At 57.3% G+C, this 27,934-nt stretch overlaps 1 protein-coding gene across 2 annotated transcripts; it reads left to right on the top strand.

The window, feature by feature from the left end:
- Positions 1–263: 263 nt before the first annotated feature.
- On the top strand, positions 264–27,934 carry KCTD5 (potassium channel tetramerization domain containing 5). Of its 2 annotated transcripts, XM_082671275.1 has the most exons (7): positions 264–526; positions 12,473–12,581; positions 14,231–14,322; positions 16,294–16,389; positions 19,611–19,736; positions 22,512–22,570; positions 26,258–27,934. In XM_082671275.1, exons 1-6 carry the CDS (start codon positions 272–274, stop codon positions 22,554–22,556), a joined length of 723 nt encoding a protein of 240 aa, XP_082527401.1. In that variant the 5' UTR covers positions 264–271; the 3' UTR covers positions 22,557–22,570; positions 26,258–27,934. The 2 variants fall into 2 exon arrangements, with proteins under 2 accessions (XP_082527401.1, XP_082527402.1); XM_082671276.1 differs by lacking the exon at positions 22,512–22,570.

The raw sequence follows: 27,934 nt of genomic DNA, 5'->3' as shown, positions 1-27,934 counted from the left end.
CCGGGCACTCAGGTGCCCGGCGGAGGCCAGCGAACCCCTCTAGAGTCCGACGCGCGGCCCGCTCGCACCGGCGTCATGGGACCACTCCGCGCGGGGCTTCAGCCGGAAGGTGGCACGGCCGGCCGCTTTTCCGGACCTGAACTTCCGCCTCCCGCGTGACGTCGGGGTGGGCGCTTTACGAGGGCGGACCTGTGGGCGGGACGGAGCTCGGAGGACTGTATTAAAGGCCGGACGCTTCCGGTAGAGAGGAGCTGTGGCGGGGCTTGCTGGGATGATGGCGGAGAATCATTGCGAGCTGCTGCCGCCGGCCCCGGGCGGCCTCGGGGCGGGGCTGGGGGCCAGCCTGTGCCGCCGCTGTAGCGCGGGGCTCGGCGCCTTAGCCCAGCGCCCCGGCAGCGTGTCCAAGTGGGTCCGGCTCAACGTCGGCGGCACCTACTTCCTCACCACTCGGCAGACGCTGTGCCGGGATCCGAAATCCTTCCTGTACCGTTTGTGCCAGGCCGACCCCGACCTGGACTCGGACAAGGTGAGGGCCGCGCGGGCCAGCCAGGAGGGTTCGGGCCGCCCTGGTCGGCGGCCCGCCGCACGCCCCCTGCCCCACGTTGAGGAGACCCGCCTCGGCTCCGAGCCCCGCGCTCCCCTCGTCACCAGCTCGACCCGAGCCCCCCGACTCCCTGTCCTGGGCCGGGGAAGGAGAGGATGGCGCCCTGGCGCCCACCACCCTCGAAGATCCCCAGCCAGTCCACCTCGGAGTGTCTCTGTCTCGCCCTCTCTGCTCTTCGGTGGAGGAGGTTTTGCAGACCCCAGACTCTGCTGTGGATCTACTTTCTTTTCTTCCCCAGATTGTTTTGTCCCTGGTGTGAGAACACCTCTTCTCTGTCCCAGTGTACTTAGTGGCTCTGGAATCCGAGAACCCTGGTGTTCTTCTCATCTTCTCACATTCCAGACGTTTGACTTAACGTTGGTGTGGGGGGTTGACACGGGTGGCCTGCCTTTCCCAGTGACTTGCATTTAGAGAGTTGGTGCTCCATCGTTTTCAGCCGCAACACGCACCCACTCAGCACTCTCAGAAATTGCCGTCCATAGAGTGATTTTTCAAACGGAATGTTGCTCATGTTAAGGGGTGGCTTAGGGGTGTTAAGGAAGGGCAAAATAGGAAATCTTTTTCAATCTGCTTTCTAATTAACCTAGTTTTCCTATTGCCCTCTCAAAAGGATAGGAATCTCTAGCTTGGTTTGCTGATTGCCTTTCATCAGATTAAATGCTCATACTGTTGTGCAGATGGTACTAGAAACTATTTTGATTGTTACCTTTACAAGACTTGTGTGGCTGAAGAATATCTCTGGAGCTGAACAGCATTGAAACTCAGAAAAGCCTCTGTTGGAAGAATAGTTGTTACCTGTATTTATCCTCGGCAATTCACAAACCTTATTCCAACTTTCCTGTGTCTTTCACTCGAGCCTACATAATTGCACTTGGCTTTGTGCCTTGCCAGCCCAGCATTTGCCAGGCATAGGCTTCCCGAAAGATTCAGATCCCTCTTCAAGATCCAGAAGCCTGACACAGACCATCCTCTGTGTGGCATGACCTTATGATTGGGAAACGAGAACTCGAGTTACCACAAAACCACCAGTCATGGGTAGAAATCAGGGTTTGAGATGCCAGTGCTCTGGTACCCCCCCACCCCCCCCCCGCAGCTGTTTCCATTGCTCATTTGACCAAGCTCTCCACTCTTAGAGAGTTGACCTCCCAGAAAATGACAGTCATCTCCAGGATAGAAATAAGCTTTTGTTAGCTATGATTTTCCTTTTATAGCGTGGGTGTATGTTTTACTGTTTTGTTTTTCTGTTTAAACAGTGAGCCTTAGTGGTCATTCACTTGCATTTCTACTTGAGGGTTTCTCTTTTGTATATTGAGTACGATTTTACATTGCTCTTGTCCATTGGGCTATTTTGAAGCAATGGCTGCCTGTTCAGCACTGAGACAATTATTCAGAGCTGATTAACTATAGTTTGCCCAGTTAAGTCTTTACTGTTTCAAGACTACTTAAAAAAATTATGCTTTACTGTATAGTAGTCCTTTGGGGAGGGTAATTTATCAGAGTATGTCTATGTTGAAGTTGCTTTTTTTCACCATCATCCACTTAACCACATTTGATGTCCCAATTGTAAAATTGAAATTTAGAACATAAAGGTAATGCAGCAGATACAGTTTCTGTCTCATAAAATAGTTGATAGTAAATATGGGTTAGTTTTAGCCACAGATGTGAATTTGCCAGAAAGAGTAATGCTAATTCCCGTTAGTCATGGTCGTAGAGTGTTTTACCTCAAATGAGAAAATGTATAAAGTACTCATTCTTCTCAGTTTTTTCCCCCTTTGGTTCTGGTGAAAGAATGTCCCAGAGATTCACTCCTAGGTAGTTAAACCTTGAGTGAGGAATCTGAGGATGAGGGTGGAGGGAAAGGGGTGTTTGGAAGAGTGGGATGCCAGCAATTATGTGATGGAAGAGAAACAGGATGTTGATTCACATGTAAAAATCTCCAAGCCCTGACCTCATAGTTGAGATTGATGAAAGGATACCTTGCAGATATTCACAGGGCTGGACGCACCTGGTGGAAGATTTCCTGCTGGGCATTTGTCTCCTGTTTATTGAGCACCTGGGCTTGCAGAGTAGTGCTTGGGTCGGGGTTGGGTGGGGAGATCAGGGGGAGGAGTTCCAAGAAGTGGAAGATCTGGAATCTTTCAGGAGCCTGATGGGTTTGGAGTTCACTGGGAGAGTACCTGGAGCTTGCTGTTAAACGCTCAAGGTCTGGCGGGGGGCTCAGTCATGAAGCTCTGTGGGAGGGGTGGTGTCAGGACATTTTTCTGGAGGAGTGCTTTGTTAAATAGCCGACAGACTGGTTGTTAGGGATGGTGGGGAGCTGGGCTGTAACTGGGACCCAGTGCCCACGGTGCCCCAAGCCGCTAAACCCTTACCCTCTTGTCTCCAGTTCTGACTCGGAGCCCTTGCTGCCACGAAGTTCTCTCTATAGATAGCCCAAGTGTGAATTCTCACTTCCTTCTGGTGCTTCCCCAGTAGGGCTGTGTCTGTGTTATTCATTTCGGCATCTGTTCACCTGCTATCCTGGGTCATTTTTCTCTCCCCTGTTCCATCAGGGGCAGGCCAGGTGTAACACTCCTTCCCAGAAGTGCTTTGTAAATACTCGACATGTGATTCATTTGGGTTATATCTCTCTGTATTCCATGGTACCTGGCCCAGTGGCATTGTTGAAAACAGGTTAGAGTTTGTTCAGAGCTGAATCAGTCCCTGTTTCAGTGTGGAGATGCTTTAGGAATAAAAGGGAAACAGGAAATACTACTTGGTGGTTGGAAACCACTCAGATTAAGTAGGATTTGGGATGGGGGTGGGGGTTCAGTCTCTGCAGCTGAGCCAGGCCTGGAGAAAACTGTGTGTTTCACATGAGCTTTTGCCCTTCAACAGGGCCGTTGTCCTGGCTTTGGGGTTGCAGATGTGGTGGCATCAGATGGGTCTTTGAGGGGTGGGGCCGTCGAGGTGTTTCTGATGACATGCCATGTCCTCTGCAGTTCTTTGCCTGTGCCTACCCCCAGCGTACTTGGTGTTGGCTAGAGTTTCAGGATTAGAAAGATAGTGAAAGGAGTTTTACAGACAGGGCTAAGTGATGGGGGTGTGGGTGGAAGGACTATCTTTTAAGCCGCTTGGCAGGAGAAGTGGGGATTACTTAGAGTGAAACGGCAGATTATGTTCCGTGTGACTAAGTCAGAGGTGAAAAGGCTGAGAGCATCGTGAACTCCAGTGAGAGGGCTGGGTCTCCAGTCTGAGGCCAGGAGTGGGGGTCCCGAGCCGTCTCACGCTTTACTTGAGGATTGGCTCCGAGCATATTTTCAGCCCTGACCCCACGCCTGGCTCAGGCCCTGGGCAGGTGGTGGCCCAGTGCAGTGGGGGTTCACTCGCCGTGGATGCCATGATCACCTCTCCACAGGACCCCTTGGACCTGAGCAGGGAAGCCCTGAGGAAGGGCTTGCCTTTAGTGAGGAGAGCTGTTCGGGGCATCGGACACAGCCATCAGCTGTCCCCCTGTCAGCCGTCTGAGGGTAGCTGGGAGGAAGTGGTCGTCAACTGAAGAGCAGTTCCTCTTTCCCCCGACCGCACGGGCAGCCTTCACTTGCTCTTGGCCAGCAGGACAGTCACTGGTCTTGGTTTCGAGCAGCAGTCAGAAAGCTGCGGTCCACCTGCCTGGTTTTGCAAATAGAGTTTTATGGGAACCCAGAGATGCCAGTTCCTTATGGCTTATCTGTGGCTGCGTTCCCCTGGAGTGGGTGCACATGGCTGCTTTCCAGGGGTGCTCAAGGACAGCTTTCATTGGGCCAGGAATCTTTAAAGTCCTTTAGAGAAGCTGACTCTGTGTGGCACCCAGGGAGGGGTCTGTGTGGCCAGGGTGCCAGCAGGCCACCTCGAGCACTGGTGCTCTCCCCAGACTGCCGAGCACCCAGCACATTCCGGTCTGGAGTTGGTGGGATGTGGGTGTTGGGGGTACGGGGCATTTTTCATGGTGGCCGAGTTAGACTTTGGACTCAGGCCTGACTTTGACTCCACCCACAACTTAACCTGCCCTGCGATTTGGGGTTAGTTAATGTACCTCTCTGAGCAGAGTCACAGAGGAGGAGTTGTGAGAATTAAGGAAGCTGAGGAATCTGAGCCCTCCCCCACACAGTGCCTCATGCTGGGTTGTTGCAGGAATTAGAGATGGCTCTTAGTAGTCTTTATTTTACTTTTGTACTTTGTTTTTAGAAAGAATGTACCAAGAATGCTTTTTTGTCCCCCTCAGAATTTGTTTTTGTTCCTATTTGTCACTTATTACACGCTCCCTCACTTGCGGCAAACCTCATGCTGCTGGCAGGTAGCTCTGGTTGCTGGGCCGACCTCAAAGGGTGGGGTGTGGAAGCTGGGCCCTTCAGTGCCCCCTGCTTCCCAGATGGACACTTCTTAGGACAGGCCCTGGAGGGCCGGTTCCCAACTCTGGGCACTGGAGCCTGTGCCAGTGGGGAGGGGCACAGCTTCCTGGGCAGCCATCGAGTTATCGTACGAGAAACCTGATGCCCTCGAGCCTAGAGAACACAGCTCCAGAGTTCAGTACCATCCTCCATGTGTGTCTGGGATGGGCTCTTGGCATCAGGGAGGCGTCTGAGCAGGGGTGTGTACCGTTCATCTTTCCTCATCATCCGTATTATGTTCTGTGGGTTTTAGTTTCCTCAGTAGTTGGACTTCCAGGATCCTGGCCTGGTGTTACAAGTCAGGCTCTGTTGGGGCTGGTTCTGGAGGTGATGAGCTGGGCCAGCCCATCACTGCCACTACATAGGCCAAGGTAGGTCTTTCGAAACAGGTAACGGAGAGGCAGGCAGTGCTGGGCGCCAGGCAGTTCCTCGGTGAGGAGGGGAGGTGGGCGAGGGTGCAGAGGAGCCGTGGGCCTGCTCTTCAGCCCCAGCGAGAAGGAAGGGGGAACTCTGCACCGGTCTGCTGGCAGGGCCGAGCATAGGAAGAGAACAGAGGCTGCCTTGGAGCCAGCAGGGCGGTGGCTGTGGGGCAGCTGCTGGGGAGGGCTTGGGCACCCCTGGGAGCAGCGGGCGTGGTGTGAACCCCTGGCGGGGCATCCTGGCTGCAGAATGTCCTGCCTGCCTGAGCTGAGTGACTGGCGTCCAGGGGACTGGAGACTCTGGGCCTGGAGGGGGCCTCGCCTCCAGGCTGGCAGAACCACTGTGGGGAGGTTTGCGGCCAGGGACCCTGGGCTCTTCCTACTGGTGCTTCTCTCCCAGGCGGTCGTGGTTTCCGCCTGTTTCCATGTCAAGTTGACTTCCTAGTTTCTCTCTCTCGCTCTCTCTCTCTCTCTCTCTCTCTCTCTCAACCAAGCTAAGTAGTGTGGCATCTGTAGGGGATTTATGTGCAGGTGTTCTGTAACTGGAGTGTCTGTAGGGAGGGAAGTACCTGAGAAGTTCGGACAGATGGCTGCCCCCTTGCCTTGTGACAGAGATGTTCATAGCACTGAGACCTGGACGGGTGGCTCTCCGGCTGGCAGGTCCACCCATGACATCCTGCTCACGACTGCCCCACACCCTGGGGTGGCCCGATGCCTGTTTCTGCCTGCACAGTTGATGTGGCATCTGCTCCAAGTGGGCCCTGGTCCAGCTGAGCTGAACGGTCCCTGTGAGCCATCTCCGCTTGTTCGTGGAGCTTGGTGGGACCCCCCCCGCAACCCCACCTTAGGTGAATTTGAAGCACGTTTGTTCTACGAGAATAACCAGGAGCCTCATGTGCTGGGGTCCTTTCACACGTCCTCTTGCATTTGTTTCTTAGTGAGCCTCGTTTGAGTCCTCTATGTCACCCTAAATTCTGTTTCTAAGCCACATTCTAAGACTGGGAGGCACCCGGGGGTCAGGACCCTGAGAGCTGGGTGCTGGTTGAGATCTGAGGGTGGGAATGGCCCAGAGCTCTTGCTTTTACTTTATTCCCTGTGTGTGCCGGAGGGTTTCCGATCTCCAGGTGTACACAGGGCGTCGTAGGGTCTTATATGGGGAAAGCTAAGTCAGAAGCAGCCAGCACTCCCACACACGTCAGCACAGTTCTGCACATCCGCTGCTTGGACAGGTCTCTGGGCCTCTGTTTCCTCATTTGTAATTGGTGATGTCTAAGGCCTCTTCTAGGTCAAGGATTTGACAAACTGTAGAAAACAAAAGAGAAAAGAGAGCAGAGGTGAAGGTTTTAAAGTGAAACAGAATCACTGAAATGGATAATTTCAGAGTGAAAATTAATTCTAATTATGTTGATTGCAAATGTTTGTGTACAGAAAATTCTATGCTTTTGCGTTCAGATTTCAAATGGGGAAATTTGACAGAATACATCTTGCGTTTAGCTTGGGACACTCAACCCTTTGCATTTCTAGTCTCCAGTGGCCGTGTGTTTCTCGTGTTCCATTTCCTCGTGTGTTTGTGGAAGTTGGGAATGTGATAGAAAGGAGCCAGGTGCAGGCCTCTCCAGAGAATGCACGGAGCTGGAGTGAGACGTGGCCACAGAATGCATTTCCGTCTCCAGCCTTGCCTGAGAGCCTGACTTCCTCGACCCTTGTTCCTTATGGCCGTTTTCAAGGCCATGTGCACGGTTCTATCAAGGGGGTGGGGGGCCCGCCCTGGACCTATGATGTTTCGCCGCGCAGTGCACTCGAATCTGTCTTGAACGTGAGGGCCAGGCACAGGCGAACAGGAGAACCTCAGCGGCCCTGTCAGAGCATTGCCTCCTAACCAGCACCGAGGGTTGAGGCTGCTGGGCTGCTCGGAAGGGAGTGGACGGGTTGGGGCTGTGTGGGTTTCTAATTAGGATCGTCTTCTCTGCCTCTGTCCATGTTGGGACTGCAGGTCAGGGGTCTCCTCAGAGAGCGTGTGACGTGGCCTGTCTTGCCTGCTGCCTCCTCTCAGAGAAGTGACTGCGGGCAAGGTGCTCCTGGCCGTGGCCAGGGCGTTCCCTCTGCAGCACAGGCTCAGGGATGCAGGATTCACAGTTCCCTGGAGCCCAACAGCTCGGCCTCGGAGGCTGGGCCCCCTTGGAGTGGGATTCGGCCAACTTGGGCGTCAGTGAGCCCCCAGCAAACAGTGTGTAACCTGACGGGCATGACCTCCATTAAATATTCAAGAGCTAAGTCCAGCATTTCTCTCTTTTATGCCTTTAAGGTAGATATATATTTTAAAAACCAGCACAAGTAGGTCAAATGCAGATTCAGTGAGAAGTGGGGATAGTCAATAGAGGAAAATGATTTGTCAAGCAAGCAATCTTAATTCTGGCTCTTTTACAAAAAAACCCAAAAACCTCAAGCCTTGCCACTATATAAATGTAGCACACGCTTGTTATATAAATTGAGGAGAGGACAGAGGGAGGGGGGAGAGAGATCCTCGTGTCTTGCTGCCTTTTGTAAGTGTGACCATGCCAAGTGCACATCACAAGGTTCTTCTCCCGTGAGCAGGTGATGGATGGGGTGCTGTTATCACAGCTGCCAGTGGCCGAGCCTCGGGCGTCCCCTTCCGCTGCTGGTGTGGGTGTCACAGAGACCATTCTCTCTTAGCTTTTGCATAAGTGAGTCTGAGACTTCTGAATTTGGGATGTTTTGGTATTTTCTCTTTTTCTGTGTTCTGTAGTTTTCTTTATTTCTGCCTTAGGATGGAGGCCCCAGGGCCACTTACAAACACAAGCAACATGAGATGCCGAGGGCCCTGGTGCCCGTGTCAGTCGCAGCCTGGTCACAGTCGAGTGTGCAGGCAGCCCTTGCCGGCACGTGTACACTCTCCAGTGCTGCTCGGGCTTAGGTGCTGGAAGACGGTGTTCCTCCAGAGCTCCTGCCTGGGTGCCTCTAAACGAGAGTCAGTCTGCGGTCCTCTGGGCTGTTGTCCAAGATAAAGCCCAGTGGAATTTGGGGGCCCCCGGCACTCCTTGTAGGATGAGAGCGCCGCCCCAACATGCTGCTGCCCAGTCTCTCCTAACCCTAGAGTCTCAGCCTTGTTTGTTTCTTTTTCTTTCTTTCTTTCTTTCTTTTTTTTAATTTTGGCTGTGCTGGGTCTTCGTTACTGTGTGTGGGCTTTCTCTAGTTGCAGCGAGCGGGGGCTACTCTTCATTGTGGTGTGCGGGCTTCTCATTGCAATGGCTTCTCTTGTTGCAGAGCATGGGCTCTAGGCATGCAGGCTTCAGTGGTTGCAGCACGCAGGCTCAGTAGTTGTGGCGCACGGGCTTAGTTGCCCCGCAGCATGTGGGATCTTCCCGGACCAGGGATTGAACCTGTGTCCCCTTCATTGGCAGGTGGATTCTTAACCACTGGACCACCAGGGAAGTCCTCGTCCTTGTTTCGTAATGAAGCCCATCAGAGCAAAACAAATCCACGGGAAGAAACTGGGCCAGAGAGCCCTGTGGGGTTCATGGAGGAAGCTGCCATGAAGCCTCCTGAAGTCTGCTTAGCAGTGGCAGGGCTGGAGGGGTGGGCTTGTCACTGCTAGGGGATGGCCACTTGACCTTCAGTATCTTAGGGTCACCCCATGGGCCTGCATTTCCAGGTCTAGGTGGGTGGGTCTTCCCTCCCGGGAGGGAGTGCTAAGGCCACACTGCTGGGGCCAGCGTGGCAGCTGTTGGACTGAGCTTCCTGCCCTCAGCTGGTGACACCACGTGGGAGAAGCATGGGGTGACAAGGGTCCCAACTGAAGCCCATTCCAGCTTCCCCAGTGCCCTGGAGGCTGGCTCAGGCAGCGGGTCCTGGGACACCCAGAGAGCTGGCATGAGATGGGGGGGCGGTGCCCAGCTGTGGGCAGCCAGTGCTCTGGTGCAGGTCTGGATGCCCAGCACCCAGGCCTCTCTTTCTGGGGTGCTCGGCCCCAGCTTTCTAAACCTATGTGTGGATTGAGTGCCCAGGATGGCCTCCTCTAGGTTTTCACACGGGTTTTTAAGATAAGCCACGGACTGTGCGGCGGGGGGTGGGGGGTGGGGAGGGTGTCACTGGAGGCACTGCCGGGGAGGAGGCGTGGAAGGCGCAGGCCTCCGAGGGCCCGGCCAGGTGTGTGCTTCAGTCTCCTGGCTCAGTGCTTCCCCATCTCTGTGGCCAGAACATGTGGCTTCCTCTGCCTTGGAATTTGTCCCAGCCCCCAGGACAGGTCACGAGCCCAGCTCTGTCACCTTGAAGAGACGTTGGACTAGACACAGACCGTTAGAGCCAGAAGGGCCCCCGGCCTCTTGGCTGAGTATCTCATTTGACAGATGGGGAAGCTGAGGCCTGGAGAGAGGAGCAATGCGCCTTGAGTAGCTGAGCGTGAGCCTGGACCCCAGGGGTTTGACCTCCGTGCTCCCTCCAGCTGTGGCTCTGTGCCCCCACTCGCCGTGGTGCCAGCTGTCTCCCAGCTGTGCTCCCAGCACCTCCAGGGACCAGTGCCTCTCTTGTTCTCCGGGTGGGCCACCAGGAACGTCTGTTGGTGGATACAAAGCCTGGGTTCCAGACCCTGAGACGCAGGTGGGGTCCTCTTTGCTCTTCCACCCTTGGGCCTGGGCTCCAGTCCAGTTAGCAGCAAACACCTTGGACTCTTTGGCCTTGTTCTGGACGTATCCGTGAGGCTGCTCCTTTTATGAAGGCAAGGGTCCCCACGCAGCGACAAGCCTGCCCCTCCCCTTGGATGGCTGGGTAGTTGAGCACGGAGGCCACTTGCCTTTGAGCACAGAGTATGGGTGGGAGCATGTTGGGGAGGCTGCTGGGGGCGTGCTGTCCCCCCGCCCCTTGCTGCTACCTCTGCATTTGCCAGCCTGGGTGCTGGATCCCCAGTCCCTCCTGGGGAGTCCTCAGCCTCCCGGGGTTAGAGGGCCTCACCTCAGGCACCCTAAGATGGGGCCACGAGCCTGGCCTGGTGTGCGCCGAGCTGAGGGCTGGGCCTGGGTAGGAGTTCCTTCGGAGCATTGGCCACGTGGCCTTTTAGTGAAAAAGCCACCCCTGTTCAGCAGCCTCCCACCCCTGCCCTTCTACGGGTCAGCCTGATGTCTGGAGGCCCAGCCCCATCGCTGGCTCTCCAATGCTCTCCAATGCTCTCCAGTGCTTGGTCTGGGGTCCCTTTGCATCTGGGCGGTGGCCCTCTCACCTGGCCCTGGGCGTGCCACCACCACAGTTTTGTGGGCTCACCTCCTTTCCCTCCTTCTCTGTCCCATCCCCCATCCCTCCAGGCTTTGGAGGCCTGGGTCACTTCCTTTTCCTCTCCTGCCCACTCCCAGTGCTGAGCGAGATACCCAGTGTGTCGGTGGCATGGCCTTGAGCCCCGTCGTGGGGCCTCAGCCCCGTGTGACAAGGGAGGCTCCCTGGGGTGTCCTGAGGGCGGAGAAGAGCCCAGTCCTTGTCTGATCTTTCCTTCTCGACCTTCTGCCAGCTGTCTGTGGAGGTAGCAGTGAGCCGATGAATAATTCCTGAGCTTGGCAATCTGCACTTGTCACACTTGGGCTCTTTTCATCCACAAGGTGCAGGGAAGAGCCCCTGGATTCCATGTTGTGGCAGCTCCATCCTTTTCTTTCCAGACCTCGGCCCCTTTGTAGGAAATGGCGGCTGTTCTTCACCAGTAGGGAGGCTGCTGAAGCATCATTCTTCCTGAAGCCTGGCCCAGGGGTCTTCTGGCCTTGCTTGGAAAAGAGGAGGGGTCTAGGGAGTCTGGAGAAAGGGCTGAGGAGCCAGGCCGGGAGGCAGGATCCCTTGGGACAATATCTGACCAGTGCTTCCTTAGACGAAGTTGGGGGGCTGTGTGTGGTTGGATGCTGCCCTGGGGGACAGGAAGCCCATGGGGGGACCAGGCAGTGGCCTATCGAGGCAGGAGGTTGGGTTGAGCACCCAGGGCCTGTAGGAGAGAGGAAGGGGCAGAGGTGCTCTGGGCTGAGCGGGGCCTGCCCACCCATCAGCGAGACTCTGGGTCCTGCTGGCCCCACATCCGGATTTGATCTGAGGAGAGCAGATTTTTACAGCTTTGTGGACTCAGGAGGAAACCCTTGAAACCACCAGGTTTATTACACAAAATTCCAGGTTTGATGCTTATGAGTGAGAAGGGGGCCCTAACACAGCACTCCGCTTCACAGTTGAGATTCCTCCCAGTGGGAGTGAGCTCTGGGGCCCGTGGGCTCACTGTGTCCAAGAGGTTCAGGGGGTTCCACCTCGCCACCTCCCTGCCAAGATGCCTGATGCCGTGTGCCGTGGGCAGTGAGGGTCCCTAACACTCAGAAAGGCCCTGGCCCTGGGGGCGAAGCAGGGCCTGCCCAGGTGTGGAGGGAGTGCCTTCCGTAGATGGACCCCGGGGGGGCGCTGCTGTGGGGGAGGCCTCCTCGGTGGTCAGCAGTCTCAGGGGAGCTCTAGGGTCACTTGGCAACAGAAAATGAAGCTGTGTTCCATGAGCCTCTGACTACCCAGTCCTGCCCAGCGAGGAGCCCCAAAATGAGCAGCGGCGGCCTGGGTCACGGTGTCTTTCAGATGCTGACCTGTTGGCATCAGTCCCGCTTTTGAGAGCATCCCATGGGGGAAAGTGTGTCAGGTTACTCTTGTGAGACGGTTGCTGAAATGAGAAAAGGATGAACTCGCTCTCAGGAATTATTGGAGCTATGAGGAAAGAGGCCTTGTACACAATCTCCTTGCCTCAGAGTAAATAGGGAGGTCACCTTGACGCAGCAGAGCTTAAACTTGGCTTCACCTGCAGTGGTGACAGATCAGGGTCAACGGCTGCAGGTGGCTGGAAGCAGGCGACACTGCTTAGGGGTTCCCTAAAGAGCCATAAATGCTGATCCTTCCAGTTGTGTGTTAGACACGTACAGCCCACAAGCCTCCAAAACCCCCTTTAGCTGTGGCTGGGCTGCGGGCCAGCTGTGGGAACTGTGCTTTCTTGTCTGGGATTCACCTTGGTGTGTTGTTCTTTGTAGGATGAAACAGGTGCCTATTTAATCGACAGAGACCCTACCTATTTTGGGCCTGTGCTGAACTACCTGAGACACGGAAAGCTGGTCATTAACAAAGACCTTGCCGAGGAAGGTGAGTTGCAGGCAGGACCGGGATCAGGGGGGCCCTCCCTTGCTCTCCAGCTCCATCCCTCACAGATGCTTATCTCAGAGGGAACAGGGCTGCTCGGTGCTGCTTCTTCCCCTTTTCTTCCTCCAGGAAGCTGAGACAATCCAGAGCTGAGTGGGGGCTGGTTGGGACTGCAACCCACTCCCTCCTTCAGGTGTCCGGTTGGTGGTGCCCTGAGGGTGGAACTCCTCCCTGGGGCCTGCTGCTCTCTGGTTGCCTTGATTCACACAGCTTGGGGCCCGCCACCTCCCAAGGGTCCCCGGTGTCGGTTACCCTGGGTCTGCTCTCCTTCTGGGGCAGCCCTGGCAGAACCCCCTCTGAGTTCTTCCTGCGTTTCCAGATGCCTGCCGTGCTATGGCTCCCAGCTCAGGGTCTGGTCGGTGCTGAGAGCCCAGGGCTCTCTCCCCTTTGCTTGTTGAGCTGAGCCTGCTCCCTCCTTGTCTCCGGGCCCTCTTGCTCCTCCGACTGCGTGTCTGCATCTTCTTTTGCAGTGTCTTTTTCGTGCACACACGTGTGTTCTGTGTGTGCAGCTGTACAGTTTTAGGCAAACTGTTCCCAGCATGATTTGCTTAGAAAGCAAATGTGGTACTTGCCACGGATCAAGCCCCTGCTGCCTGGCCTCACTCACCTGTCTTCCGTCAGCCTCAGATGCAGTGCTTTTTTTCGGGAGAAAGGCCCCCACGGGTGCCGTTTCCCATCTGCCCCTCAGAGCACGAGGGGCACCTGGAGCGTCTGGATGGTAGAAGGCTGGCCCTTCAGGCCAAAGTGCTTATCCTGAGGCTTCCAGGGCTTATTCACAGCCCCACAGTCCCCACCCCTGGATCCAAAGGGAAGGGTTGATAGGACGTCGCCCCGCATCATCCTGAGATGCACCTCCCTTTGGGGCCTTGAAGAGAGACACGTCTGCCTGGGCGTTGGCTGCCCCACCACCCGCTCTGCTGAGTCCCTGAGACCTCATTAGGCTGCAGCTTGAGGGTCAGACAGAGTCCACGGCTCCGAGCGCCCGGTGCCGCTAGCGCCGGGACCCGCTGTGCAGAGTGCAGACTGGTTGGGACGACCAGGCATGGTGGCAGGAGGCATGCACCTGACCTTCTGGAATACCCATGAGGAGCCCCCGAGGCAGGGCCCCTCCGATCCGCTCTTCAGAGTTACCTGGCCGTTCAGAGCCCCTAAATTGGGGACTTTGCAAACGGCAGGAAAGGGTTCCTAAGTTGGCAGGAGTTCCACAGCTGAGCAGCCTCTCAACCAGCTGTCTTCTGACTGAGTGACACAGGGACCCATGTGAGGTGGCCGCTAGCCCAGGACAGACGACCGCAGGCTCTGGAGGGGGTCTGTCCGAGAAACGTCCCGGGGGCCTGGCGTGAACTCAGCACCCAGCAGGTCACCTGGAAGGACGCGGGCCAGACGTGCGTCCACAAACGTGCCCTTTCTCCGTGTGCACCCTGGGGGCCCTGAGAGCCAGCGGTGTCTGCAGAGTCTGTAGGATGGCAGGACGGGGGCCGGGGGCTTCCAGTGGGCTGGGCTGAGAACGGGCCACCGGTCCACTGAGGGGCAGAGGCACAACGTTTATTCTTTGATCTGGTGGGAATTATAGTTGTTTTTCTTTATTCTAGGGGTGTTGGAGGAAGCAGAATTTTACAATATCACCTCACTAATAAAACTTGTAAAGGACAAAATTAGAGAACGAGACAGCAGAACATCACAGGTGAGACCGGTGACTAAGGTGCAGGAACCTTCCGAGGCCTGGCATAAAGGCGCGGCTCGCTTCCCTCCCTCCTTGCTGACTGGCTTCCTCTGGAGTTGTCCTGGTGCCTGTGGCCCGCCCTCTGGACACCTCCCGTGGTGCTGTCAGCTGGCGCCCTGGCCGGCACACAGGGCACATGCTTCGGGGGCCCCACTCCAGTGGGGAACGATGAGCAGCTGCTGAGGAGGACGGTCCAGTGAGGGTGAGGAGGGGGCAGAGGGAGAGCAGGAGGCCTCTGTGGGGCTTGAGTGTGTGGCCGTCTCAGGGAGGGCATTGCAGACAGGGCACAGCGAGTGCAAAGGGCCTGTGGTAGCTGAGTACTCAACCCATTCAGAGGGCCAGTGTGGCTGGAGGGACAGCACAGGGGAGTTGGCGGCAAGCTGGGCACAGACGGATGAGGTGGGGGTCCTGTAGGTGTGTGTAGGCACGATGAGAGTTTGGCTTTTACCAGGAAGGAAGGGCTCAGTAGGTACTCTTTGTGCTGGACTGTGTCCCCAATGGTGCAGAGCCCCATGTGGGACCCATTTGCACTTGGCCACGGTCAGCAGTGCCAGGCCCAGCACGGCCACTCTGCTGCCCATTAGGCCAGTGTTGTTTGAGATGGGCTGTGTCTAGCACCTCCCACGAAGGGAGGTACCAGAGGGTCTAGGCATTAGTCTTTGTTGCAGTGCCAGCTCTGCACTTGCTAGTAGAGCGCCAGGCCCTGCCTGGCGGGTTCCCTCTGCCAGGAGGCTGCTGTGAAGTGCGCTTTCTCTCAGAGCTTCATGCCAGACTACATGAAGAGTCTCCATCCACTTAAAACCCTTTCACTGCCCCCCACCCACCCCAGGCTTTCCCGCTGGGCACCCAGCAGGCCCAGAGCTGGAGCTCTTGGCCTTTGTGAAGAGGCTTGCTGACAGCCTGGCCGCTCCAAGTGGCTGGTCAGGGGCCAGGGGAGGGCACATTGGGGTGACGGCATGGGAGGCTGGGACCACCCACCACACAGCTCCCGCCCTCTCCCTGTTGCAGGAGCCACAGGGCCATCGGGACAGCGGGAGGGGCCTGGGGAGGGGGCAGGAGATGTGGCCACGAGCTCCCCAGTCATCTCTGGCCAGTTTGAGGCCTCTTTTCCCTCCGCCCAGCCCCTCTGGTTACGAACCCTGTGACCTGGGCTGGCACCAGCCCTCTGTGCCTGTGTCCGCCCTGCATGGTGGATGTGGGAGAGGCCCCCTCACAGGCTGGCAAGGGGATTAGCAGGCTCAGGCTGAGCAGTGCTCAGTGTCCTCCACTGTTTCACAAATGAAAGCACTTGGGCTGTGTGGTGACCCGTGTACTTCGAGCTGTGACCCTATCACTGACACATTGTGTATCGGCTGGAGCGGCAGCTGTATTAGGACAGGCCTTTGGCCAGTGCTCCCCGCGGTGTTGCCAGAAGCCGAGCTTGGAGCAGAGCTCAGCGAAGGTCGGGTGGGTGAGTGGATCGGAAGATCCACAGGCTCCTGTCTGAGCTGCTGTGCGTGTCTGAGAGCTTTTTTCTGTGAGCAGGGCTGAGGCTGGTCCTGCTTAGCTCTCAAGGCACCCCCTTAGTTTGTGTGGTTCCCCCAAGGCACAGGAATGGCTGTCATCGTGTATTCACATCTAGCCACAGGTGCTCTTGGGATTTCAGGAACATGACTCATTTTATTTTGGAATTCAGAAATGGAAATATTTTTGGAGGTGGATGGGAAAGCAGAAGACGGCAGCTGTTCCAGCATGTTTGTTTTGCTTCTTCAGTGGATGCCTTTGGGGTTTCTTTAGGCATCACGACCTGGGCCCAAGAGGTGGAAGGGAACCGTAGGCCTCCCCTGGGCCCCTGTCGCCTGGGCCCCCGTCGCCATCCCCAATTGGCACGTGGGGCGGGGCTGCGAGGGGGCGGGGCACGGGCGTTGCCCTCACCTGTGGCCCTTCTCACAGGTGCCAGTGAAGCACGTGTACCGTGTGCTCCAGTGTCAGGAGGAGGAGCTCACGCAGATGGTCTCCACCATGTCCGACGGCTGGAAGTTTGAGCAGGTAGAGTACCCCCTGAGCCTGCAGCACAGTGGATCTTTTAATTATAAAGGCCCTGCTCGGGTCCTCAGGTCAGCTGGCCCCCGGGACCAGTAATGAGGTGTTGGGCGGCCTGCAGTTCATGGAAGCATGGGTCCCCATCATGTCTCCAGCACCTCTCACAAGCAGCAGCTGTACCAGTCCTGACTAGATTGGTCACGGGTGATGGGGGGAGCGGCAAGAGTTGTTCTTAGGGTCCCACCTCCCAAGTCTTCTCTCTGCAGTTATTTTTCTTAGTCTAGCCCATTCTTTTGTGGGAGCACTGTTCTGTGTGCTTTTTTCTAACATCTCCGTGTGCGTGTGTGTGTGTGTGTGTGTGTGTGTATGTATCCTGAGTGCCTCCTGGCATGACCCCGGCACCCATCCCCTCCCTTGTCCGCCCTGGCCCCTCCTGGCCCTTCTGTGCTGGCCGAGCAGATGGGGCTCCGGCTCCTTTGTGCTGCTGCTGGCATAGATGCCCTTCCCCTTGGGGCTGCTCTGCAGTCCCCCAGCCCTTGATTGGGAAGTGCTGCTGACTCTGGCTCGGCCATGCCCCTCATTTTCCTCGGCTCTGCTTTTGCTAGGATGCCTGTGAGAAGGGGTGAGAGCCAAGTCTCCTCCACCCACCCACCGCCCTCTGTTCACAGCGCTCTGGTGTTTCTGTGGGCATGCTGCCTCTCGTCCTGGGGAACTGTAGCCCGTTACCTGTGGGCCTGAGAACACGGCAAGGATGTCCTCTTGAGTGGGCGGTACCTTGCCCACAAGCTCATTGTCGCTGTTTGTGTGTCTTAGGCAGAGACTCTGAGGTTTGGGCTTATGACCCTGCCCGGCCCAAGCCCTGGGCGCTGGTCCTGAAGGGCGGAGACCAGGTCTGTGACCCCAGCCCACCCCCTCTGGCTCCTGAGAGCCTCCTCTGGTGCCAGCTTTCTGTCCACGGTAGGAAATCATGGGGTTCCCTGGCATCCCTCCTAATTAAGGCTACCCTTTCTTATGGGTCTTTTGAAATAATGAATCAGGCTGTAGAATGCTTGGCGTCCTCTTGAAATGTCATGAAAGGCACAGTCGGCACTTGTGTCCCACTCTTCACCCGGAGACGTAGCCAGCAGGGCTGCTCTGATGCCCTGCCCTTGCCCTGGGGCGGGGGTGTGGAGGGTGTCCCGGTGGGGTCCCGTGGTTACATTTGCATTCCTCACTCCCTGACCCCAGCACAGTCACACCAGGCTCACAAAGAAAAGGAAGTCTCCCACCACCCCTCGTTTTGTCCCTTGGTGTGCAGCCTGGAAAAGGGCTGGGGAGACAGGAGCTGCGGTCACTGGTTCAGGATCCGTGAACTAGGTCACCCTCGCTGTGGCTCCTGCGGAAGGGAGAGGGGTTCCCGTGCCTCCTGCATGGGCATATCCTCCCTGAGACCAGCTCAGGGGCTTTGTCCTGAGCTCCTCTGGGCGGATCCCAAACCCCCAGCAAAGAGTAGCTCCTCTCTCCCTAAGTCTCACCTGCTTTGCCCAGTTCCTCCCTTGGGAACGTGCTCCCCCCGTTCATGCCAGAGAAACCCCAGAACCAGGGTCACGTTTGTTCACTTGTCTGCTTCCTAGAAACAGGAGCCAGACTGCAGGGGAAGAGGGGCCGGAGCCTGGGACCCCACGAGGTGGTGGGGCTTAACCCAGAGTTGGCCAGTGGTCAGTGACAAGGCCAGAGCCAGGTTCTGAGAGGCTTGCACGCCTCGTGAGGATGTGGTCCCTGGGCAGACCTGATTATGAGTGGCTGCATATGCGCTGCTCCATCTGCACCCAGGGCCGGGCACCCCTGAGGTCCGCAGGTGGCAGGTCTGTCTCTGAGAGGCATTTATGAACCTAGAACAGCCTTCCAGTCTGTTCCTAGAACAGACCTTTTTATTTATTTTTTCCTCCCCGTCCTCAACTCTTTATTTCACTCTCGCTTTGTTAGCCATCTAACCCCCACTGAAAAGCCTAAGGTTTACAAAGAAATTACAAAACAGCATTGCTGCAAAATCAGTCCCATGTTTGGGAAAACAAATACCTGTATGTGTACACAAAACACAAACTCCCTGGACCCCATTCCCCAGCATCCAGAGTGTTATCTCTGGCAGAGACTGTCAGGTGGGCACCCTACCTAGCCTTGGGGGAAGGGTGGGAGGGATGAGTTTCTCAGGGGATCTGATCAGTTCCCTCCATAACCTCTAAAAACCATCCACTTCTCTCCACCAGAGAGACAGGGTGGGCACGCTGGCCCTGGGGCTTTCCTCTCCTTTCCCATAGCGGCCCGCACCGCTCTGCACACTTCCCTCACTCGGCGGTGCTCACCGTGTCCTTGTCACTGCACGTGGCGCTCCTGCCCCTGGCCTCTCCTCCGTGGGCAGTTCCATCAGTAGAGAAGGCAAAGATGGAGGGCCTTCCAGGCACTGCCTCGATAATTGTGCCACTGATAGCTCACTACAATTTTAGTGCGTTTCTTTTGATTAAACACAGAGTCCCTGGTGGCTCTGGGCTAAGCTGGAGCAGGCAGGTCGGACCTCAGCTCCTGTGTGGTGACCTGGAGGCCCAGGGATGCAGGGCCATGGGCGTGGACACACCCAGACTGAGATTGCGGCTGAGGCGTGGGAAGCCACAGCCCCGGCATTTCTTCCTGAGCCTGTCGGAGCTGCTGCGTCCCTCCTATGCCCCTTCGCAGTCAGTAGCCCCAGTGAGAGGAAGGCTTGGTCCTGGCTTCCCTGGGGAGGGACTCGCCCTCACATGTGTGTGGGCGTGTGCTCACACTCGTATGTTCAGAGCTCGTGCGGAGGGCACAACTTATGGGCAGAGCAGAGTGCCACCGCCCTGCTGCCTGCTCTCGGGCCCGGCCCGCTTGATGCCCACTCCAGCATTGCAGTCCCCTCCCCGGGTCACTCAGCGTCCCCTGGACCCAGCCAGGAACCTGAGAGGAGCTTGGACGTGCTGGCACAGGAGGCCTGTCCTGCACGTGGTGTGTGTGTACGGGTGCATCTGAGCTTGAGTGTTGGTGTTCAGGAACTTTATTTTCAGTAAGTTCGTTAAAAGTCTCTTGGTTGAATCCTGTCCCTTAGCTTCCCTGAGCATCGGCCGTCTTTGCCGGGGGTCTTTGCAGGCTGTTTCCCTCCTGGTGGGGGGCTGGTCTTGAGCCAGGTGTGTGAGGCTCTCTGCCCACATCCCACTGGCCTTCTCTCCTCCCAGCTGGTCAGCATTGGCTCTTCCTACAACTACGGGAGTGAAGACCAGGCCGAGTTCCTCTGCGTGGTCTCCAAGGAGCTGCACAACTCCCCGTATGGCACGACCAGTGAGCCCAGTGAGAAGGCCAAGGTGGGTGAGGCTGCGGCCCGAGTGCCCTCTGCAGGGCTGGGTTTCTCTCCTTTGCTGTGTTGTTTCTTACTGTCGTCGCGGCGCTCCTGGCCATGCAGGCTTCCTGGCGGCCTGCTCGCCTCATGCTGCTTGTCCATCATCACATAATTCTCGCCTGGCATATCAGAAGCAGAGTCCTGGAAGAGAGGACACGGATGTCCACGGGACGCGAGTGGTGGAGCGCGGGGTTGTTGAACATGCTGCGGCTCCCACAGCCCAGGCCTTCCGCCCTCACCTCTTCTAACCCGCTAGCCTGCTCCTGGAAGTGTTGCTGTCTTCCAGTTCTGCCGGTGGGGGCTATGCTTCTGAGTGATGCCACTGTGGGCTGTTTTCCTGGGTACTGGGGACGTCGAGGCTGGAGGGCAGAGCCTCCTGGTGGCACCTGCCTCGGATACACCCATCCCAGCTTGGGAGTCGTGCTGGTTTGTAAACGGAGCAGATCTGGCAGGTTGTGTGATTTTGAGACTCCACGGAGTGTTGCCTTGGCCTGGCACAGGCCAGTTCCTGTTGAACTGTACCGGCTCCCTGCTGGACGTCTGGCCCTTCTGTCTCCCAAGGAGCGCAAGGGCAGCCTCGTGGCAGGGAGCAGCTGCTACCCTTGCCTGCAGGTGACAGGTTCTAGTGGCATCTCCTCTGGGCTTGTTCCTGAGGTTGGTGACTCCAGATGTGTCTGTCCTGCAGAGTCCAGCATCAGCCTGGGCAGGACTTCTGGACCTTCAAGCCAGGTGGTGCCTGGACAGCCCCATAGCCGGCTCTGAGGGGATCCAGGGGCTCTGTGGCAGCCAGCCTGTGTGTCCTGGGCCCACAGGCGGCCCTGGGGGAAGGCTCTGGCATGCTGTCAGAGGGTGTTTTGAGTGAGTGTGGACAAGGCCAGCGAGGTTTTAACTGATGACATTAAACTGGGGGCTCCAGGCCTTCCTCACACTCTTGGCTGGTGCCACCCTGGCTGCTACCTGCCTAGAACTGCCCCTGTGAGCCTTTCAGGGTCTTCCTTGGAGGCATGGGCTTGGAAATGGATGGCAGATTCACCTCGCCCGCTGGTCCTCCCGCGGTGGCCATCCTCCACTGGTGCTCGAGGCAGCTCTTTCACCCCAGCACGACTGGGCAGTTGTCCAGGCCCTGGGGCCTCCAGAGTCCTCACATCCTGCCCCCCCACCCCACCCCCAACCCCTGGCCTGCAAGGGTGCCTGCAGCTGCAAGTGCAGGGTCCGGGCTGTTCCGCCACTGCCCAGGACAGGCTGTCGTGGGGGTTGGTGCAGGTCCCCGCAATGGGCCGGGAGCAAAGGGGTTCTGGTGCCATGCCTGGGGACGTGCTTCCTGTTGAGTCAGGGTAGGAGGCAACCCCACTTCCCGGAGCCCCCAGCCTCACAAGGAGCCATACCTCTGAGCATTTGCAGGGCTCTTTTGCAAGTTGTCTTATTTTTAGAAACTTTTATTTCTGAACTTGAAAAATTCTCATAGCCAAGTTCTCCAGGGCAACTGCCTGAGCTTATGTCCCTCAGGTGGCTTTTCAGCTGCAGAAGGGATGCGTTTGTGCTGACAGAACTCCACTCATGACCCCAAATCCCTTTGCCATTGAAAGTGCGGCCCTATTTCTCTCTCCAGAAATACCTGGCTCTGGAGTGTGGCAGCAACAGCGGCTTCTAAACTGGGGCCGTGGCAGGAGCTCCCCAGGAGGTGGAGCACAGCCAGGGCCTCTGTAAGCCATGGAAAAGTGTTGAGGCCAGATTGGGGGTCACGATCTGGGGACACCTGTGCACAGCCTGGTTGGAGCAGTACTTCATGTTCTGAGGACACTGGGTCCACTACTGTGGACCTGCTCATTGGGTGCCCACAGCACGGGCCAGACACACACGCACGCGCACACACACACACACACACACACACACACACACACGTCTTGAGGTGGAAGTGGCAGGAGAGAGCGGGTGGGGGTCGGGCAACTCAGTGAGGGGGCCAGTCCACTGAGAGCGGCCACCAGCAGCCCCAGCTTCAGGGGCTTCCCAAACCACTCTCCTACTCCATGATCTGCTGGGAGGACTCAGAACTCACTGCTGGCTGTTCTGCTCAAAGTTACAGTTTATTACAGGAAGTACAAAGAGGGGGGATTTCAAACTTGCCAGGGGAGGGTGTGTGGGGCAGAGGCCAGGAAGTATGCCAGACGTGGAGCTCAGGTCGCAGAGGTGCTCCTCGTGCAGTCAGGATGCGTGGCACCGTGCACAGAGCACCGCCCACCAGGGGTGCCCCGCCAGCCTCCGTGTGCAGAGATGTTACTGGGCTCAGTCACGTAGGCATGATTGATCCATTGATCAACAGTTGATCACCCATGTGCTTGATTGCAGTCTCCAGTCCCCCAGCCAACTGACCCCCCCCCATCACATGGTCAGACTGGTGTGTCCTGGAGGTCGTGACCTCCCAGGAGCTGAGGGCAAAGGCCAGACCTCTGTTTGGGCAAGGTTCAGTTTTTCACAACACAGAGGGAAGGAAAACTCTGGAACTTCGGGAGTGCTGGGGCCCAGGGACGTCGTGCTTCCCCCCACAGTGTGATCTGGACGAGGCTGGCCTGTAGTTCGCCGCACAGCACAACTTTAGGTCCATCCCTGAGCGCCGTGCTCTCTGCTGTCCTGTGGAGACCTGGCCTGTCTGGGTGGGCTTCCCTCTGCTGCCTCCCGCCTCGCCCTACACTGACGGTCCCTCTCTTCTTCTCCTCCCTGCCGCCTGCCGGTGCCGAGCCAGAGTGACGACGAGGACACGGGTCACGAAGGGAATGACTCAGATTAAGTGTAAATGTCATGGTGAGCCTGCGCCCTTGAAACTGACCACCTACCTTAGTCTCCTTGATCCCAGCCCCTCCTCCGCTGCGTCTGTCTCATGCCTGTAGTTGACAGAGAACCTTCCATGATAGATGCCAGCGCATAGATCTGCACTGGAGCCAGTCTGTCTCGGGGCGGGGCTGTCTGTCCCCTTGAGGATGCCCGTGTGGGTGGGGTTGGGACCTTGGCTGAGGCACCTCCGCGCTGTGTGTGTCAGGCTTGGGAAGGGCCTCCTTGCCATGGGTGCCAGCAGCAGGGACGTGGGCCTGCGCCCCCTAGGGACACGCAGCCCCCAGCCCGCCAGTCTCCCCACCGTCACCAGTCTACCCACAGGCTCAGGGCCAAGGAGTCGGAGCTTGTGCCACAGAGAGTGGGCCCTGATCCCGACACCAAAGCCTGTGGCAGCCCTACTCCCTCATGCCTCAGACTAGGGGTGCTGGTGGAGAGGAGTCTGTGGGGACCCTCCTTCTGTTTGCCCTGTCATGGGAGGCTCCGTGGACGCCCCCTCAGCCCCTCGCTGCTCCTCAAGTCCCTGCTGCCTCCTGGCCCTTCTTGTTGTCGAAAACTTGTGGCTCAGCCAGGATCCCATCAGCAGGGAGCGCCTCGTCTGCTCCCTTGCGTTGCACAGGGGAGATTGAGGCCCAGAGAGGGCAGGGCACAGGTGTCATGCAGGGGTTCCCCGCCAAGCCCTGCAGGTGAGGAGCTTGGGAAGAGCCTGTGGCCAGCCACGTGCTGAGAGGCCAACATCTGACTATGAGTCTGGTCTGGGAACGCAGACCAAGAATGGCTTTTGCATTTTTAGTGGTTATTTTTCTGGTGATTATATGAGTGCATAATATCCTCAGCTTTACCTCTTGACTTGGAAATCCTGAAGTATTTACTACCTAGCCCTTTAAGGAAAGGTTTGCTGGGCCCTGGTCTGGACCACTGCCGTCCAGGGCATGTGCAACACGAGCTCCATCTGTTGTTTTAAACTTTCTAGCAGCCACGTTAAGAAAGTAAAAAGATCCGTGAAATTGATGCTGATACTGTTAGCCCATTACATGCATAATATTGTCATTTCAACCTAAAAAATCACTGACATATTTTACTTCGCTCTTCTCTAAGTCTTTGAAATCAGGCGGTAGTTTGCATTTGTGGCCCGTCTCGGTTTGGAGTGACTGCACCTTAGGGGCTCAGCTTGACTTTGGCGTGGCCTGATGGTCAACTGTGGTAGGAGCCAGGGACACGGGGTGGGGTGGGGGGGCAGGGACAGAGGAGCCAACCTCCAGGAGGAGGGGCTTCTTTCAGCAGCACTGCCCACCCCCTACCCCCAGTTACAGACTTCACATCTGCTGGCAGGAGCCGCTTCAGTGGCCCTGACTGCCAGGGTCTGGGCTGTGGGAGGGGCGAGGTGAGCTGATGGCAGGGCAGCCCTGGAGTGGCCCTGGCCCCTGGGCCCGCTGGGTTGGGGTGGGGGGCGGGGGTGCCATGTGCCATGCACAGCCTGCTCAGTCCCTGTGGCCCAGCTCAGGCCTTCTTGTGGGCGGCAGCCCAAGTGAGAGCTCCTTCCAGGGCAGACGGGCCGTGACCGTCACAGGTCCCAGGAGGGGTCTTCTGTCCTTGTTAGGAGATAGTCACTGGGGCTCTGGCTCTGGCAGGGCAGCCCCTCCTGTGCTGTCACCTTGCTCCCAGGCCGCGTGGTAGTTACGTGGGCCTTGTCCTTTCCACCACTGAGGCCTGTGAACTCGGACGCCGTCTGCTCTGCTGGGCTCCCACTGAGTGAGCAGCTCTCGGCTTCATGGCCCCCCAAACTCCAGCTTTCCCTGCAAACAGCCACGATGATAGGGTGGCAGACCTTCTTGGGGCTGGGACTAGCACCAAGGGGGCCAGAGGGTCCTCTAGGGCTGAGTGGGGACCCACCCTCACCCCAAGTCACGTCCTCAGACCATGTCCCTCCGACAGGGGCCTCCTGGGCTTTCCCAGTGAGCGGGCGAGTGCTGCTGAGCTTAGGGGCTTGTCCTTGTCTGGCCTGAGGAGGGGCCTTCAGCCTGGGGTGCTGTTCCCCCAGCACAGTGGAAGGTGCACCTACTGGGGAATGGGCAGCGGGCAAGAGGGTGTGCTTCCTGGACGGCCTCGGAGCTGTCAGAGAGAGAGGGACAGGCCTGGGGAACCACAGGGATGGGGGGGCGTCAGGGGACAGCCTGGAGAGCTTGGGCTTCTCTTAAGTCATTTGAACAAGCCCTCGGGGGACGTGAGAGATGGGCCGTGTGGTTCTGGACAGCCGCCCTGACAGTGAGCAGGAGTCAGGGCCGGTGGCCACTGGCCATGAGCCTGAGAAGTCTGCCTGTGCCCGCAGGGCCTCACTCTGGCTGGTCATCCGTGTGAGCTGGGCCTGGCACGAGCAGGACGGGCCCCTTCCAGGCATGTCCCCGCGTTGCACCGGGTCCAGGGCTCAGCAACACACAGTGTCCTCTGGGCCGTATCTCTCTTAGCTCTGAAATTCAAGTGGAAAATGCCCCCGGGAGGCCACTCTCGCTGCCAGTGGGATCGCAAGGAGGGTCATCTTACAGCGCTGGCCTGGGCATGGTTGGGCTTGGCCGGGACGCGTGGCCTTTCTGTCCTGGTTACTTGATGCTCAGTAGCCACGCTTGACGTGTCGAAACAGCACACTTTGCCAGCTCCAAAGTCTCCCCTGGCTCCCATGGGGTTGTGGCCTTGAGGAGCTCGCAGCTTGATTTGGGGGAAGATGGGAGGCATGGATGGTTCCAGTGGCGAGGAAGGCCGGGTGGGGGCGCTGCTCTGGCTCCGAGGTGCTGAGGAGGAGTGGGAGGGAGAGGCTCAAGCATGGCGGCCGAGGGCTGGCAGGGTCCCCCAGTGGGGTCAGGTGTGTGTCCCAGAGAGTCCTGTCTGGCTGTAGCAAGGAGGCGGCTGGCACCCTCAAGGAGGGTGGTCCATTTACAGAAGATGTGACCCCAGCCAGGCAGTGTGGGGAGCAAGTTGGCACGTATGGATGTGGGGGTGACGGCAATCCCAGGGGCCCAGGTTTCTGGGTGTGTGGCTGCAGGGTGGAAGGGACGTGGTTTATGATGGGGCATGGAAGAAAGAAGAGGGTCAGGTTGGGCTGGCGGCCCAGGGGCCCTGGTTGCACACATGTGTCTTCTGCCCGGGATCAAGCTGGGCTGGAGAGAAAATCAGGAGTCGGTGGGCAGTTAAACCGCCAGGTGGGCTTTGGCACCCTTGGGAGCAGGGAGCCTCCCATCCTCAGGAGGCCATTGAGAGAGATGCTGCCCAGAAGTCCTTGGGGCCTCAATGAGGAGTCATCTCCCCGGAGCCCTGCCGCATGTCTCAGGAGGCCCGGGAGGCGCCGGGTTGAGGACAGGTCTGCTGCTGCCTCCCAGGCGTGGTTGCTCGGTGGTTTCTCGCAGCCTCCACAGGTTCACTACTTCCCAGGCATGGTGATGTCAGGCTCGGGTGGAGAGGTGGAGAGCTGGGAGGCCTGCCCCTTGTGTGCGGCCTGGAGGTGGGCAAGCTAGGCCTGCACAACGGGGTCCCCGTTCTCGGACCCTGGCCTGCGGTGGGCTCCACCCCCAAGCAGGGCACTTGGCCTCAGGGCCGTGAAGCTCCCGGCTGCAGGCTGCCTTTCCATTCAGGGCCCGAGTCCTCATTGTCTGCATTTGGCATTTTCAGATTTTGCAAGAACGGGGTTCAAGGATGTGAGGAACACAGTGTTGACAACTGAAGAGACGTTTTACCTTTTCCCAAGATGCAATGATCTGCCATGTCGAGGAAGCTTGGCCGTGAGAAGAAACCTGCTTTTGACAATTTCTCTAGAGATCTGGGTGTGAATCCTTTTTTTGCCTCTGAGGTGGGTGGTGAGAGACAGGACCAGCTGTCCGAGGCCGGGCGTCGCCACTCAGAGGCGGCATGCTGCCTGGGCGGGCGTCTCTGTAGGGCCCTCCGCTTGGTTTTCACAAGTGCCGCTCGGGCCTGAGGCAGGGCGCTCCTGACTGACCCTTTAATCACCGAAGATCATTTAAAGGACAGCGTTCTTGGTGCTACATAAACAGTCTGTAACAGAGCCTGGGCCTTGCTGGTAGGAAGTGGCCGCAGCACCACAGCCCTGGGCTCTGGGTGCCTGCTGGTCACCCTGGCATGCACCAGGCCCTCTTCCTCAGGGCAGGGGGTCTGCTGTGCCTCCCAGACATGACCGGTTGGTGGTTTCTCCCAGCCTCCACGTGTTCACTACTTCCCGGTCCTCCTTCAGAGCTGGGCTCCACTGGCCTGATCCGGCCTGGCACAGTCAAGGCTTCTCCATTTGTAGTTTCCAGGCGAGAGACCTTTGCATCCTTTCTTTCCAATTGTGGATAGACAACCCAGTGCTTTCACTTCTTAGAAATGCCTAAAAGTGCTGCTGCTTTTTGGGCTGATCTGTTAAGTCATGTAAAGGGAGGTACAAGTTTTGCCTCGTCTGACCCACCTTGGGGCTCAGGGGGAGCTGGCGCCCATCAGTGCCTTGGTCTCGCCTGGGATGGAGGTCGGGGCGGGAAGCCTGTCCACCCGGCTTCTGGAGCTGAAACTCCAGGTCACATTGGAAATTGGATGTTTACAGCACATCACAAACATCTCTCTCTCTCGCCGGCTCTCTCGTGTAACTATGCAGTTCTCTCTGACGTTTCTGGGGCGGTGGGGACACAGGCTGCACGGGCCCTGCCCCCTGACGTGACGGAGCTACCGGGATTCCTTTGAAAACCGCTGTCCGCATGCTTTGAGAACAGACCTTCCTCAGCTGGTCGTGGGTCCTGTCCATCTGGGGGGCCTGGCCGGGCAGGCGGCTCTGCCACCTGACCTCCAGCTTCCAGGGGAGCTGTGCCTACCGACCGCTGGCTGGTTCCAGACGCTTCCAGAGGCTTCTTGCCTGTGCCCTCTTCTCCTTTGCCAATATTACCTGATGAACCAAGTTCTCCAGCACCTAGGACTTACCTCCTCCTTTTGTAAGGTCTGTTGTATGTTGTTAAATGTTTGGCTTCATCCGTTTATAGCAATCTTTCTGTAGGACACACTTCGCCCTGGTGACCTGTCCTCCCGGTGGAGCGCGTGGGGGCTGGGCAGCCCCTCCTTGGCCTCGGGGTGTACCAGTGGGGCGCTGCTGGCCATTTAGCGTTGTTTGATTTGTGACCTTGACGTAATAGATAGGCTTGTGGGTTTTTTTTTTTAATTTAAAGATATTAAGACTTAATTCACTAAAATTTATTGTAAGGGGATATTTATACTTTTGTACTTTTTTAGGTATCCGTATTTTATCAGCTTACAGTTTAATGCCTAAGTTTCCCCTGAAAATAGCAAATAAAATTGTGTATTTATGAA

The sequence above is a fragment of the Grampus griseus genome, assembly GCF_964374135.1.
Source record: "Grampus griseus genome assembly, chromosome: 14".
In the NCBI taxonomy this organism is placed as follows: domain Eukaryota; kingdom Metazoa; phylum Chordata; class Mammalia; order Artiodactyla; family Delphinidae; genus Grampus; species Grampus griseus.
Note: the sequence above shows the minus strand (reverse complement) of the source record. Positions and strands in the feature narration are given on the sequence as shown.